Source organism: Vulpes lagopus, chromosome 1 (assembly GCF_018345385.1).
Source record: "Vulpes lagopus strain Blue_001 chromosome 1, ASM1834538v1, whole genome shotgun sequence".
NCBI lineage: Eukaryota > Metazoa > Chordata > Mammalia > Carnivora > Canidae > Vulpes > Vulpes lagopus.
The window spans coordinates 153,130,517-153,146,398 of NC_054824.1; the positions used below are offsets into that span (position 1 = coordinate 153,130,517).

Here is a 15,882-nt window from a genome sequence, read left to right on the forward strand (position 1 = left end):
GTAACACTGTCCTAATTGAACAGGTTAAGAAGTTTTTCTCTGCTTCTATTATCTGAAGGACATTGTGGAGAATTGGTATAATTTTATCCTTAAATGTATGGTAGAGTTCACCATTAAATCCACCTATGTCTGATGTTTCTTGTTTTAGAAGGTTATTTATTATTAATTCAATTTCTTTTTTTAAATATTTTATTTATTTATTAATGAGAGACACGGAGAGGGGGAGGGGCGGGAGAGAGGGAAAGAGAAAGAGAGAGAGTGAGAGAGAGACAGAGACAGAGACACAAGCAGAGGGAGAAGCAGGCTCCATGCAGGGAGCCCAACGTGGGACTCAATCCCCAGTCCTCGGGTCTCCAGGATCAGGCCCTGGGCCGAAGGCAGCACTAAACCACTGAGCCACTGGGGCTGCCCATATTAATTCAATTTCATTAACAAATATAGGCCTATTCAGATTGTCTATCTTCTCAGGTGAGTTTTGGCAGGATAATTTTACAGAAAAAAAAAAAGAATTCTGCTTTGGCATATTTTTTCTCTCAACACTTTAAATATTTCACTTTTGTCTTGCTTGCATGGTGTCCGAGGAAAAGTTCAAGATAAATTTTTTCTTTCCTCCTCTAAAGGTGAGATGCTTTTGATTTCTTTCAAGACTTTTTTTCATCTTTGACTTTCTACAGTTTTAATACGATACTCTTAAGTGTAATTTTTTTTGGCATTTATCCTGCTTGGTGTCCTCTGAGCTTAGTAGATTTGGTATCTGACTTTAATTCGGGGAAAATTCTGTCATTATTGCTCCAAATATTTCTTCTTTTCCCTTTTCCATTTATTCTCCTGGAATTCCAATTATGCATATGTTATAACTCTTGTAGTTGTTCCACAGTTTTGGGGTATTTTATTCCATTTGTTTCAATCTTCTTCTCTTTGTTTTACTATTTTTGAAGTGTCTATTGATAATATTCTCAAGTTCAGAAGATTCTTTCCTGAGCTTTGTCAGTCTACTCTTGAGGCAATGAGTCTTTATTTGTTATTTTTTCATCCCTAGCGTTTCTTTTTGATTCTTTATTAAAATTTCTATCTTTCTGTTTATATTACTTTTTTTTTTTGCATGGTGTCTAGTTTATCCATTAGAGCCCCATATTACTGATAGTTATTTTACCTTCCTGGTCTACTGATTCCAACATCTCTGCTATATATGAGTTTCGTTTGATATTTGCTCTAGCTCTTCAAACTGTGTTTTTGCATTTTGGTATGCCTTGTAATTTATTCTGGATAGTAGGACATAATGTATCTTGTAAAAGGAACTGCTGCTAATAGGCCTTTAGTAATGAGGTTGTAAGTGGGTGGGATGAAAGGGAAGTGGTCCACAGTCCTTTGATCAGATCTCAGTCTTTTAGTGAGCCTGTGCTTCTGAACTGTGAACTTCATGAGTGTTCTACAGCCTCCCTTCTCCTTAGGTGGGTCAGGATGGCTAGAGTGAGCTGTATTTGGGTATTTCCCTTCTATGTGGAAAGCTAGAGTAGGCTAGAGTAGGCTAGAGTTGGATATTTACCTTCTCCCAGGTCATTTAGTTTCTGATATAACTCCAATAGTTTAGGCTCTAGTAACACAGTTTTGCTTAAGGACAGACTTTGTTAAGAACAGAATGTTTGGGTATGTTTGAATGTGGTGCATTTTCCTCTGCCCCTGTTGGGCAGGCGAGGATTTTTCTCCGACGTTCACTGTGAGAAACTGGTTGAGTTCCTGGAAATAAAATTCACAAAAGTGTAGGGACCCTCTCTAACTGGGTCCCTGGAGTTTTTAACTCTAAGATTTTTCTATGTCGAGCCCCCAGTGATTTGTCAGTCATAGTTCAGGTTTTCCTATCACAATATATTGGTTTCGCAGAGGTATCTCCTTGTGGATTTCTGCTCTGGTAAGTTGTGATTCACAGTATATGCCTATCTCTCTCTCCAAATTTGAGGGCAGCAGTTTGATCTGTGACTTTGCTTCTTTGATGGATTTAAGAAGAGCTGTTGATTTTTTAGTTTGTTTAGTTCTTTTCACCTGTTGTTAGGGCTGAGTCATGACTTCCAAACTTTACATGCTAGACTGGAAACTAGAAGTCTGTATACATTTTTTTTTAACACAGTTTTGTTGACGTATAACATATAACATAAAATTCACACGTTTGTAAATGCACAACTCAATTATTTTTAGTCAATTTATACAGTTGTATAACAATCACTACAATAAGTTTTGGAACATTTTCAATATCCCAAAAACCTTCCCTGTGCCCTCTTGGGATCACTTGCTCTCACCACCACCTCCTGGCATCCACTTATCTACTTTCTGTCTCTATAAATTGCCTTTTCTGGATGTTTGATATAAATAGAATCATTTAGTATGCAGTCTTTTGTGTCTGGCTTCTGTCACTTAGCATAATGTTTTGAGGTCTATCCATGTGGTAGCATTTAACTTAATGCATTTTTAAAACTGAAAATTAAAGATAGCATCTGTTTTATAGTTCCCATATATTATTAACATATAGGTACTATATAGTTATGGTTATGATTATTACATAATAATAGTTATTAATTAATATTCAACCAGATAAGAAATAAGACTACATACTCTTTAAATTCACTTGTCTATAAGAAAGTAATTTCATGTATTTATTACACATGAAGCATGATATTTGTGCTACAGACACTCATGGGCTCGCCCAATTGACCTGTAAGAATGATTTTCAAAGTACAGAGTTTTACCCACAGACCTATACTTGGAAAATATAGCTATAGATTGACCTGTATTGACTTATTCCAATAGATTGTGGCAAAAACAACAAATTAGCAAAATTGCTGCTAGGAGGACACATCATATTCAGATTTGCATGAATGACTTTAATTTATTCCTAAAAATCTAATTAATCTTGTCAAATAAATGGAATCATTAACATCTGAATATTCTAAAAACCAGTTTGAAAACTCCAAGATTGTCATGGACTTAATTGTAAAAACTCTGAAATTCACAGAATGTTCATGTATACAAACTATTGTACTTACAAATTATCCTCAAGTCTCTTCAAGGATTCCAAAACCAATGAATGAACACTGTCTAAGGAGCAGGATCCAAAGCAACTTAGGGCTGTAATATATCTAATTTTCATAACCCAGTCATTATGCAACTTCCTTTTAACACTGGCAATTAAAAGAAGAAAAGGAGTGGTTATGTTAGACATACAAAGCTTGCACTTGTAATACCATCCTATGCTTATACCACTTTTAACTGTTTAACTAAATATTTATCATCTAGCATATTTAAAATGGAAAATAAAAATTAATATCAAATATTAATCTGTAGGTGAATAATGTAGATGAATCCCTGTTCAATACAGACACTATTATCCTTACTTTACTGAAAAATTCTGGTCATCCAAAAGTACTGTGTTTCATATTGTTTTAGATGAATCAATTTGGGATGCCTGGGTGGCTCAGCGGTTGAGCATCTGCCTTTGGCTCAGGGTATGATCGCAGAATTCCAGGGTCGAGTCCCACATCAGACTCCCTGCGAGGAGCCTGCTTCTCCCTCTGCCTATGTCTCTGCCTTCTCTCTGTGTCTCTCATGAAAAAAATAGATGAGTCAATTCATTTTCATATTTTCCATGAAGACTTTCGGAACTAGATACCTGGGAAACTTGTAGTCCCAGATCACCAGTGAAGCAGAGGCCGGGACAGTTGTATTCCTAGCCAAAGGCTTGCTAATCAGTTCACAGGACATTTCAGTGAGAGCTTTAGCATTAGGGAACAAAACTTTTATAGTAAAATTCTTATCTTAACCTGTAAGAAGCCATCTTAATTTATTATATTTTTTCATATTTTACAGTGTGTTTGTTTCCTCATTCACAAATACTTATTGAGCACCTACTGCATCCCAGGTAAAAGGACATAAAGATGACTAAGGTGAAATTTTTGTTCCCACGTTCCTTAGATTCTAGTTAAGGAATAGAGGTGTTGATAATTCAATCCCTTCAATATGGGATGAAACAGAGTAGAGAGATTTTTTCCATATCAGACTGTGTTTAATTTTGCTCTCTGGGCACTGGCTATTTCTTTCTTTAATCTGTACAACATTTTGCATGCCTGTATTTCCTACCCATATCTCTACCCCCACCCATTGAGTATAATTGAGTTATTAACTGAAGGAAAACATTAATGATGGCTCCAGAGTTTAATTACCCCTTTGGCCTTAATAACTTTCATTCTGTTAGGTTTGAGAATCTGTTGGTGTAAGAACGAACATGTCTCAATACTCAGCTTATCTATACAGTTCAGTCTTGAATAATTTAAGTCACATGCATGATGATCATATACATGATTAAATCATCTACATGTACATAATTATCCAAAAGAACCAATGCAAATTTGCATGCATTTAGCTCAACTCAGATTCTTCAAATTCGTCAGATCTCCAAACTCATTTCAAACATATCCAGCTTAATGGAAACAGGGATGGAAAAGAGGCCATGGAATTTTCTACAGGTGATACAACCCTTAGAAAGAAAATTCATGTCTCAACTTCTATTCCAAGAGCCTATCATAATTGGAATGAAATACTTGATAGAGTATAGAGCAGCACATCACATGTTAGGAAAATGCCCCATCAGAGTCTAATACTTTGATGGGACTAAGTAATATTGCTCATATATACAGGATGGAAAATGGATTCAGTCAATTATTGTGCCATTTTTAGGATTCTAGCAATTGGCTAGTCTTAATTCCACTGTAGTAACAGCTGTAATGAGATTTTAATTGCATGTTCTAACTCTGGGATGAAATATTTGTTACTTTAATAACAAAGTATAATCCTGTATTTTTAAAAGTTGTTTTCTTATTCTATTTTTTTAAAAATATTTTATTTATTTATTTGATAGAGCACAAGAAAGGGGAATGGCAAGCAGAGGGAGAAGGAGAAGCAGGCTTCCTATGGAGCAGGGAGCCTGATGCGGTTCTCAATCCCAAGACCCTGGGATCATGACCTGAGCCAAAGGCAGATGCTTAACTGACTGAGCCATCCAGGCACCCCAAAAGTTTTTTCTCATCCTAAAAGAAAACTTTTCAGTGTACAATTTAGAACGTAGGAAAACATAAATAAATAAGGGGATCCCTGGGTGGCTCAGCAGTTTAGCACCTGCCTTCGGCCCAGAGTGTGGTTCTGGAGTCCCGGGATTGAGTCCCACATCAGGCTCCCTGCTTGGAGCCTGCTTCTCCCTTTGCCTGTGTCTCTGCCTTTCTCTCTCTCTCTCTCTCTGTGTCTCTCATGAATAAATAAATAAAATCTTTAAAACAAAACATAAAAAAGAAAATAAAAATCACCTCTCCGAAGTCATATAGAGAATCATAATTTATATATTGGAATATTTATGCTCTATTTCCTTAAATAGAAATATACAGACACAGACACATCTATGTATTCCTTTTTATCAAACTGGATTAAAAAAACTGGATTCATATGTACATAGAAAAATTAATTTTTTCACTTAATATTATATCATGAACATTTTCTTTTTTTTTTAATTTTTTTTAATTTATTTATGATAGTCACAGAGAGACAGAGAGAGGCAGAGACACAGGCAGAGGGAGAAGCAGGCTCCATGCACCGGGAGCCCGAGGTGGGATTCGATCCCGGGTCTCCAGGATCGCCCCCTGGGCCAAAGGCAGGCGCCAAACCGCTGCGCCACCCAGGGATCCCTATCATGAACATTTTCCATGTTATTAAATATACTTCAAAACGTTATTAAATGAGAGTGCATGGCATTCACCAATATGGTTATACTATGATTTACTGAATGCCCTTGGTACTTTACATTGTACGACACTAGAGACTTGACTATTAGAAATAATGCTGTGATAACCATACTCATGGTTTTAAATGCATGGAGATCCTGGGTCAAAGGCTTATTAAGACACTTGATGCATCTCCCAGACTGCTCTCCTGAAAGGGATTGAACTCATACCTCCACCATCGATAGTTTGAAAATGCCATCCACAGAATCTATGCCATTTTTGACCCCTTCCAATGTTAGAAATGCGAAATTGTATCTGATGTTAAGTTGTGCTTCTTTAAGAGAATAAATTTAATATAAAATTTGTTTCTCTGCTAATAAAAGTAATATATACTTACTTATTTATAAAAAACTTCAAAGACAGTGCAATTATAAAGGCAATAAAAATCACCTATAATCCCATCATTTGGAGTTAATTGTTAGCATTTTTGCCTGATGATCACTTTGAAATGCTTATTGACTATTTGTACTGTGTGTGCCTGTGCATGAATTATCTTTCAGTCTTTGCCCAATTTTCTTTGGGAATTATATTTGTAAATATTTTATTTATTTATTCATGAGAGACACACAAAGAGAGGCAGAGACATAGGCAGAGGGAGAAGCAGGCTCCATGCAGGGAGCCCGATGTGGGACTGGATTCCTGCACTCGAGGATCATACCCTAAATCAAATGCTGAATCGCTGAGCCACCCAGGCATCCGGAATTATTATTTTTTAATTGACCTGCAATACCTCTTAAAGAGTATTAACCCATTGTTTGCCATACTTATTATAAATATTTATTTTAGTTTGTGTCTTACTTTTATTTTTAAGGCTTATTTCCAAATATTATTTATTTATTTTTAAGGCTTATTTCCAAATATTATTTATTTATTTATTTTTAAGGCTTATTTCCAAATAAATATTTATTTATTTTAGAGAGAGGAAGAGAGTTTGAGAAGGGGGAGGGCTGAGCATGGAGCCTTAGGTGGGACTCAATCCCACGGCCCTGAGATCATGACCTAAGCTGAAAGTAAGAGTTGGAGGGTTAACTGACTGAGGCCATCCAGGCACCCCTCTAGTTTGTTATTTACTTTTAAAATGTTCTTTTTCGATGTCCAGAAACTTTGCTTTTGCCAAATTTCTACAATTTTTTTTTTTGAATTCTGCATTCATTGCTTTTATGTTGAGGATCTTCTTCCATATTCAAGTGCTAGTAAATAGTCACATATATGTTTTCTAGATCTTTCAGGGTTTAATTTTTTCACTTAATTTGCACAGTTTAATTCATTTCAGTACCTATAGATTTTAATTGTCAATAGCACTAACAATTGGAATTTCAGTGGCTAATTTTCCTATCTTTCTTCCCAATTTTACTGCAAATTCTTTGAGGTAAGAAGTATTCTTTGTTTGGCTTTGTATTTCAGGTTACCAGGGGTCTAGCACATTGTGTTCGCTCATAAATACTTGAACATTGTCTGTATTAGAAAAATATGAACTGTCATATACTACCCTTACCTTTTAAAGTTCTTTGAGTCTAAAACTTGGTTTTGTAATTTTTTTTTGGATTTTGCCTGCTTTAGTCCAAAGTCATCACTATTTACTGTGAATTTGTTCACAAAACCACCATCATCCCCCAAGAGGATGTCATCCCTGCAGAGCTGGTCAGGCAGAGATACTACACACACACAGAGGAGGCAGTGATCCATAGGCTTTATGACAAAATAGTTTTCCTAGGAACAGAAAAATACTTAATAAGTTATTATATTGCTCTAAATATCCACATATTAAATATTGCCCTTTGATTTGATAAAAATTTTACTTCCTGATGTTTCTCATTTTAGATATTCCCATGGTGTTAAACTTGGGGGAAAAAAAAAAAAAAACTAGAGTTAACCAAGTAAAAGTTAATGAACATGCACTGTGAGCCCAACATTGTACTTTTGGGTGCTTTGTGGGGAAAAAAGTGAGGTACCTTTGGCTCAATACATTAATGAGATTTTCTGTTATGTTATTGTGAATGTCCCTCTCTTGGATTTGTAAGGCAATATTAATGGGAAGCATAATGGGACCTGTAAGTGTTATAGGCCTACTGATGTAAAACTGTATGGCAAACAGGAAAATCAAGTATTAACGCCCCAATTATGTAGTTATCAGGAAAAACATATCCTCATATCCAAGTTTATCCAGAAATATTCAGCAAGTATTTGTCAAGCTGACTCTGGGCTACTGTGCTGTGTTCACTGAACTATACAGCCAGTGCTCTCCCAGAATTCAGTCTCTACCTAAGATAGAAGAAAAAAATATTAAAAAGTATTTTTGTCATTTCCTTTAGAATGAGTGAGACAGACTTGAACATATTTAGAGCTTCATTCAGCCATTCAACAAATATTTGTTGAGTACCTATGATGTGCATACAATGTGCCAAGAACTATTTTATGGCCCGAGTCATAAACTTGATGAACAAGACAAGTTTCTGACTACTATTCTGGTACAGGAATACTATATAAAAAAATAGATCTTTTCAGATCATGGGAAGTGCACTGAGGAAATAAAGGGTGCTATGATAAAGAGTGACTGGGAGGGGCCACTATAGTGGTCTGGGAAGAGGACCTTTGATCTGGCACATGAATTGGTTGATGGAAAGATTCAGAGGCAGTTGAAAGGAGGAGCCCAGAAGAAGAGATGAATGTCAAAAAGATGAAAAGGGAAGGGACTTGTCCTGCAAGAGGCAGGAAGGAATGGGAGTGACAGTTGCGAAGATAGTTTGCCTCCAGAGAAAGGAAGGAAGAAAGAAAGTAGGGCGCCCTCATTGAAGCTGTGGGTGGGAAAGCTGGAGTTTGGAAGAAAACAAGCCTCCTAGACTCAGATTTCTCAGGAAAATAGAGGCAAGTCCATCTGCTGAGAGGGAGAGAGACCGAGGACAATAATGGCCTTTGCCAGGAATGGGAAAGCCATTTGGCAGGGACAAGAAAGAGGATGACAGAAGCCAGTGAGCCCTCAAATGGGTCTACAGACCCTGAATTTGTAGTGATGCCCAATTGTGGTGGCTTTGTGTTTTCTCCAGGAGGGCTTGGCCACCGTGAAGGAGCAGAGATAGGCCATCACATCTAACCAGGACTAGAGTTTCAAAGGATTTAAGAGAATGGAGGGTGAGGATGGCTTCAGCCCAGATGATCCACCCACGTGGTGCAGGCAGTCAGGCAAAGAAAGGAGAGCCAAGAAGCCAGAAAGTGAAGAGGACTCTCTTAACGACCTGGGGGCTTCCACGGGGCTGAAAAGCAAGAGTGATAACTAGAGAGAGCTGGACATTGAAAGCGTTGCAATCAAACTGCAGACTGGGACACAGTAACATACCACATAATAAAGGACATGAGGCAACAATCTGCCTTCTTTAAAGTCATCCTATATCACTAGCTGGTTACAACACTGGAGACAGGAATGAGAACTTTGGTTTTTCACTGAGCCTAGGGACAAGTAAGGCACAGAGAAAGGCTAATTATTTCTTAATCCTCCTCGTTCGAAGTCAGCCCACTTTCTGAGGACATTTTTTACAATCTTGCCTCTTCCTGAATTCCTATTGCCCTTGTTTTTGTTTGTTTTTTTGTTTGTTTTGTTTTGTTTTGTTTTGTTTTACTATATAGTTTGCTGTCTTATTATATTATATATTATGGGTTTTTTTTCATGAAATCCTTCAAGATTTAGTTTTGTTTGAGTACAGAGAACATGTTCATTACTTCTATATGGCTGCAAATGCTCAATAAATATTGTAAATTGCTTAAGTGGTAACATCCGAGCCACTGAAGGAATAACATTGGCATCTGTCCCATTAGATATTTTGCCAGAATTAGTCATTTGATTTTTAGTTATTTTCTTACCAAATGAAACTGAACTGGAAAGAAAGGATTTGAACTTGATAAAATGAGCATAATCAAAAAGCTAACACTTGGATTCAGAAAGGGTATAAAAGAAGGAAGGAATTATCTTTTCTCTCAAAAACAGAACAAAACCAATATAAACAAATTAAATATGCACTCAATGGAAAGAATATTCCTTTTTAATCATACAGAATGTTAATGTTGAACTTGTTTAATGATGAATTTGATTACTTAAAATCATTTTATGTATATAAGGAACGGACATTCAGTAGAGGAAGTGGATTGCTCACATCCTACCATTCTGTCTAAAAGACAACCTCAGTACTTGGAGTATTTCTCTTGGCACAATACCTGGCCACCGCCTTGAGCTTTATAATCCCAGACAATCATGGTCCTTTCTGTAGTGGCAACGATTCTTTTCAACTGTGAGAGGTAATCACATCCTGTGATCCAGGAGGTATCCTGAGAGAAAAACAGAGAGTTGGGGGTGGGGGGCATAATATATTTTGGTCTATCACATGGTAATGGTTACTAAAGAATAGATTCGTTACATTAAAAGCCTCATTTTGGGGATCCCTGGGTGGTGCAGCAGTTTAGCGCCTGCCTTTGGCCCAGGGCGCGATCCTGGAGACCCGGGATCGAGTCCCACGTCGGGCTCCCGGTGCATGGAGCCTGTGTGTGTGTGTCTCTCTCTCTCTCTCTCTCTCTCTGTGTGTGTGTGTGTGACTATCATAAATAAAAAAAAATTAAAAGCCTCATTTTGCCCTCCTACTTGCAGGAGAGCCTTGCGATGTCTGTTCTTTGATACCTGGAGGAGAGGCTCTCATCTTTTGCCCTTTGACTCCTGTCTTGAGTTTCTCAGCACCATCAGCTGGAGAGTAATGAACTGGTGCCTATTGCAGCTCCTGGAGGCCCAGAGCCACCAACAGAACGGGCATCTTTGTGCGCCCTTCCCTTACATGAGAACAGCTCTTCACGGGGGCACCAGGAGGCTGGATTAAGCCAATTCTCTGGCTCTGTCCCCATGCACAATTTTTTTTTTAGCTAGAAAAGACCTTAGTGATCATCTGGTTAATAATCAAGTTAGAGCCCAAGGTCTTGCGTTGCCTAAAGTCACCAAGTTGTCATGGGTAGGAGCTGTTATGTCAACGACATACAACGAAGCAAGAACAACAGCTCCCATTTAGGAGCGCCTACTGTGCCAGACACTGGTGCATGCATTTCAGACCTCTGTTAGGAATGCTAATGTGTGTGGCTTTTGGGTTTTTGTTTTTTTTTTCAGCCTTTGAAGCAAAGGCTCAGAGGCTTGGAGAGAAGGCAGATTCTTCTGCCAGGTGGCCTGGCACCCTCCTGTGCAGTTCAGGGCATTCAGGGCATGGAAGCAGGGTGAAAAGGCAAGCATGTCCCCATCTCTCACGAAGCCACAGTGGGACTCTGAAAGCAAGTCATCATGGCTTTTCTCCAATTAGTGATAAGGATTAAGTAAATTACAAAATTAGACTCAATTTTTATATGCTATTTTCAAGTTTACAATAAAATGTTTTCAAAGTATTTCCCTTGGCCATTTCCTTGTTGTTCTCCCAGCTTCGATTTTGTTCATGTTTTACATTCCTCAATAGTAGGCACTTGGAAAAACTTCAATGAGACTTTTAAAATGGAAGCTTCTAGGGACACCTGGGTGGCTCAGTGATTGAGCATCTGCCTTTGGCTCAGGGTGTAATCCCGGGATCCAGGATCGAGTCCCACATCAGGTTCCTTGCAGGGAGTCTGCTTCTCCTTCTGCCTGTCTCTGCCTCTCTCTCTCTGTCTCTCTCTCTGTCTCTCATGAATAAATAAATAAAATCCTTAAGAAATAAAAAAAATAAAATGGAAGCTTCCAGGGAGTAATGTCTCCAAGCACTTCTCCAAAATAAATTTAACTTCATCTTATTCTTAGAGCCTATTCGGCACTGCATTGAGATTGTGATTAGTTATGGAGGAACCATCACCACAACCCCAAATCGGACTTCATTAGGAGTTTATAACATGTACTTACCGTGACCTTGGTGCTGGTCTGTACTCTCATCTATAAGCAAAGGAAAAGAATAATGAAACCTAACTAAAATTAAAATTTAGGCACTACAATTAAAATCGGGAATGTTAGTTCTAAAAGGACACGTTATCTCCACGGTTTAATCTCACTTGTCATTTCTACCGTCTGTGAAAAGCCTGGCTCTGTGGAATAATTCACCTCTTGCTTTGGACACAGTTAGGTGCTTCTGTGGCTTGTCCTTAAGCTTGACGACTGTGCTTTCAGAGTCTTATACTGTACTGATGATTTTTCCCTATTTGCAAACTACCTCACCTTCTTTAGTTATTCACAGCAACATAAGAGATCAAAAAGTGGAAAGGTGAAATAATACTAACTGCTAGAATAGTCCAAAAGGAGGCTAAATAGGTCAATATGGATACAGCTTAACGTGGGAAAAAAAAGTACTGCCTCATTTGATAGTCATCTCTCAGGTTCCTGAGAGACATAAGAACATTCTCTCCAGTGGGCTTTCTCTTTTACTGGATAAGTATCTATTGCATGAATCTCCTGCCTGGGTCATGTGCTGGTGGGGAATCATAGATTTATTCCATGCAGAGCTATAATGTACCTGAGAAGTCTCTTTTCTCCTTAGGGCATGTTAATTGCTTCTAAGGTCAAGGTAAGTATTGGAAGTATATTAATGACCTAGTTTCTCTGGCATAGTCATGTAATCTTGGGAAAAGTACAGAAAATGGCTGCCCAGAAGGAATAGATTATGTGAAAAAAGGGAAAAGTAAATTAGATCACTAAAACTGTTAGTCCTGGTCATCTCAGACTGTCTTTCATCTGAAGAGCTCAAAGAGGCTGGGCAGCCCGGGTGGCTCAGTGGTTTAGCACCGACTTCAACCCAGGGTGTGATCCTGGAGACCTGGGATCGAGTCCCACGTCGGGCTCCCTGCATGGAGCCTGCTTCTCCCTCTGCCTGTGTCTCTGCCTCTTTCTCTCCCCTCTCTGTGTTTCTCATGAATAAATAAATAAAATCTTTTTTAAAAAAAAAAGAGTTCAAAGAGGCTTTTCCAATCAGGAACTTTTTTCCAGGTGGGAAAAATTAAGTGCCCTCAGGAAATTGGTGAGCAGAGAATAGAACGCCTGTGGTTTTCCTCTCCTATTTCTCTACTTCCATCCTTAGTGGAAAGCACCTGTTTAAATTTCTTTTATCATCTTTAAAAATTGCATAATCCTTATAGATATCTCCTGAATTTTGAAAATCTAGCCTTTTTTGCAGGAATTTTTATTAATAACACTTACAGTCTATATCAGGAAGCTCTCTAGAGACCACTGTGCAAATCCTTAACTGTGTTTATTTTACTTTATACAGAGCCTAAATCATGGATTAACATATTATATTTTGCATTACTAATGACTACCTTTTAATAAATTTTTCCTGTGACCTACCTTACTGATTATTTTTTCACAGAATGTGCCTGTATTTGTAAGACATGCAACATTCAAAATGCCATTTATTCTTGGTGTATCAAATCTTCAAATAATTTCTAGCAATTTTTTCTCTCCAATTACATGGTTTTAGTAAAAACAGATGTGTTTGTGATATGCATGTGTGCACCTAGAAGCACATGAGAATGAGTGTGTGTGGGTGCATGCATGCTCATGCACGGGATGTCTCTAGAAATATGAAAATGCCACCTCACTTGTTTTATATAATTCTGAGCCATTTCATTATGAAGATCATTCTTTTCCTTCTTATGTTTTTCTTTACATTCCATCTTAGTTCTAATTTTGAGGAAATAGAGGTAAGGAAATAAGGCACCAAGGAGATAAAAGGAGGAAAGTTTTCATCTTTATATGAGACAATCCAGTTTTGTTTTCACACCATTTGTCCATAATTGCAACTGTCAATGTTCCCTGAGTGCTTACAGTGATGCTAACTAAGCACTTTGTGAATAGTAACTCACGTAAACAGCACAACTGTCTTGGGAGAGAAGCTCTCTGGTTCTGAATAACAGGAGCCAGGGCATGGAGATGAATAAGTAACACACAGGGCTGGCAAGTGTCCAAGCTGGGCAGGGACACCAGGCTCCATTCCACACCAGGAACCTTCCACCACACCTCCTGAGGCAGCCTGCTTCTCTGACAGGATCCAGCTACTCTGATCCCTGAAGGGCTAAACATTACTGTTGCAGTTTTAAACATGTATTATTTTAGTTTACTTGTAAGCTTGTCTCTAGTTGCAAATCAACTAATAATTGGAATTATTTGTTTTGCTATTTAACACCAAATGTTCATGTTTACTTTCATAATGAAATACTGCATAGTTGATAAAATCTCTGATAGTTTGAAAGTGGAAGTCCAAAATTTAGAACTAAGTGACAATAATTTACAAATTTAGAACTAAGTGACAATAATAGTAATACTCTACATGTATATGGGAATTGGATAAAATCCTTTTACATTCATTGTGTCATTTACTTTCACTACAGCCCTCTGAGGGAGAAAGGACTGGTTCTGCTGTCCTCATTTTATAAATGTGAAGAGGTGTGAAAACATGTAAGCTGGCTCATTAAGTTCCCTATTTAACAGAATAGCTAGTAAAATAGAGGAGCCAGAATGTGAACCGCCTTTTAACAAGTCCAAGGGTGTTGTCGGGACCTTCTATACTTGTTAGGATTATGACAAAATCACTTAGCTCGTGAATTTTTCTGATTTTATCTGAGAAGTTATCCAGGATCATCCTTTTATTATGCTGATGCCACATGGTTCAGTAAGACTCCTTGAGGAGTGCCTGGGTGGCACTCTTGATTTTAGCTCAGGTCTTGATCTCAGGATCATGGGATCCAGCTCCGAGTCTGGCTCTGTGCTCAGCACCAAGTCTGCTTGAGATTCTCTCCCCCCCCCCTCTCTCTCTGCCCCCCCCCCGTTCATGTTCTGTCTCTCCCTCTAAAACAAATAAATAAATCTTTAAAAAAAAGACTCCCTGAGGAACACTGCCAAATGCAGTTACCAAAATCTCAAAAATTGCTCCAGGGCTCAGCAATCTTCTCATTTTAGCAACATCTGGCTTTATTTTTTGGAATAACTCTGAAATATGTTTATGTTTTCTGTTGTACCTGATAAATATGCATAATGCATAGGCAAAAGAGAAGAAAGGAAGGAACAAATAAATGAACTAACAAAAGGAGGAAGGAAGGACGGAGGGAGGGAGGGAGGATGGATGGAAGGAAAGAAGGAAGAGGGAGGAATCCAAGCTTTCAAATTACCTGGCTATTAAAGACTGTTATTAATCCTTTCTGAGAAGCTGTTATTAGTAAATCCAACTGAGGAATCTTGACGATGCATTTAATCACATCCCGTCTTCTACTACCTGTCAACAGCATAATATTCATTTCAATCAGTAGTAAAGATCTTAAAACTCATTTGTTAGGTTTGTTTTTAAAGAAAGGAGTAAGAAAACAACTTTTTTTTACTTTTTTGCTTAAAATGTAGAGTAGAACCAGCAACTCTTGCTCTTTTTTAGCAATAATTTTTTAATTTAAATTCAATTAGCCAACATATAGTACATCATTAGTTTCAGATGTGGAATTCAATAATTAAATAGTTGTGTATAACACCCAGTGCTCATCACATCAGGTGCCCTCCTTAATGCCCATCACCCGGGTACCCCATCCCCCACCAACCTCCCCTCCAGCAGCCCTGTTTGTTCCCTATAGTTAAGAGTCTCTCATGGTTTGTCTCCCTCTCTGATTTATTTGCATTCCATTTTCCCTTCCTTTCCCTATGATCCTCTATGCTATTTCTTATATTCCACATATGAGTGAAACCATATAACTGTTTTTCTCTGGTTGACTTATTTTGCTCAGCATAATACCTTCCAGTTTCATTCATGTTGATGTAAATGGTAGGTATTCACCCTTTCTGATGGCTGAGTAATATTCCATTGTGTATATATATCACATCTTCTGTATCCATTCATTTGTAGATGGACATCTCATTGCTTAATTATCCCCATAGATACGAATCTGAATCTATGATACTTTCTAACTCAGTGTGGTACATGAATTCACAGAGAAAATTACACTCATGCTCCTGTCACATATTCAAATAGAAGGCATATCTTACGAGAATGTGCTTTCCAAACATCTTTTTGTCATTTTATTTTGAGATTTCTGCATCTCTCAGGAA

General features: G+C 37.8%; 1 protein-coding gene across 1 annotated transcript in view; it reads right to left on the reverse strand.

Moving 5' to 3' along the window:
• WDR64 (WD repeat domain 64) overlaps positions 1–15,882 on the reverse strand; it is a 138,398-nt gene that overhangs the window by 101,084 nt on the left and 21,432 nt on the right. Inside the window, exons 4-8 of the mRNA XM_041766668.1 lie at positions 14,961–15,064; positions 11,710–11,739; positions 10,026–10,136; positions 7,315–7,529; positions 3,039–3,173 (exon numbers count right to left, since the gene is read on the reverse strand). Of these exons, the coding sequence (XP_041622602.1) occupies positions 3,039–3,173; positions 7,315–7,529; positions 10,026–10,136; positions 11,710–11,739; positions 14,961–15,064 (595 nt within the window). The remainder of the gene's footprint in view (positions 1–3,038; positions 3,174–7,314; positions 7,530–10,025; positions 10,137–11,709; positions 11,740–14,960; positions 15,065–15,882) is intronic.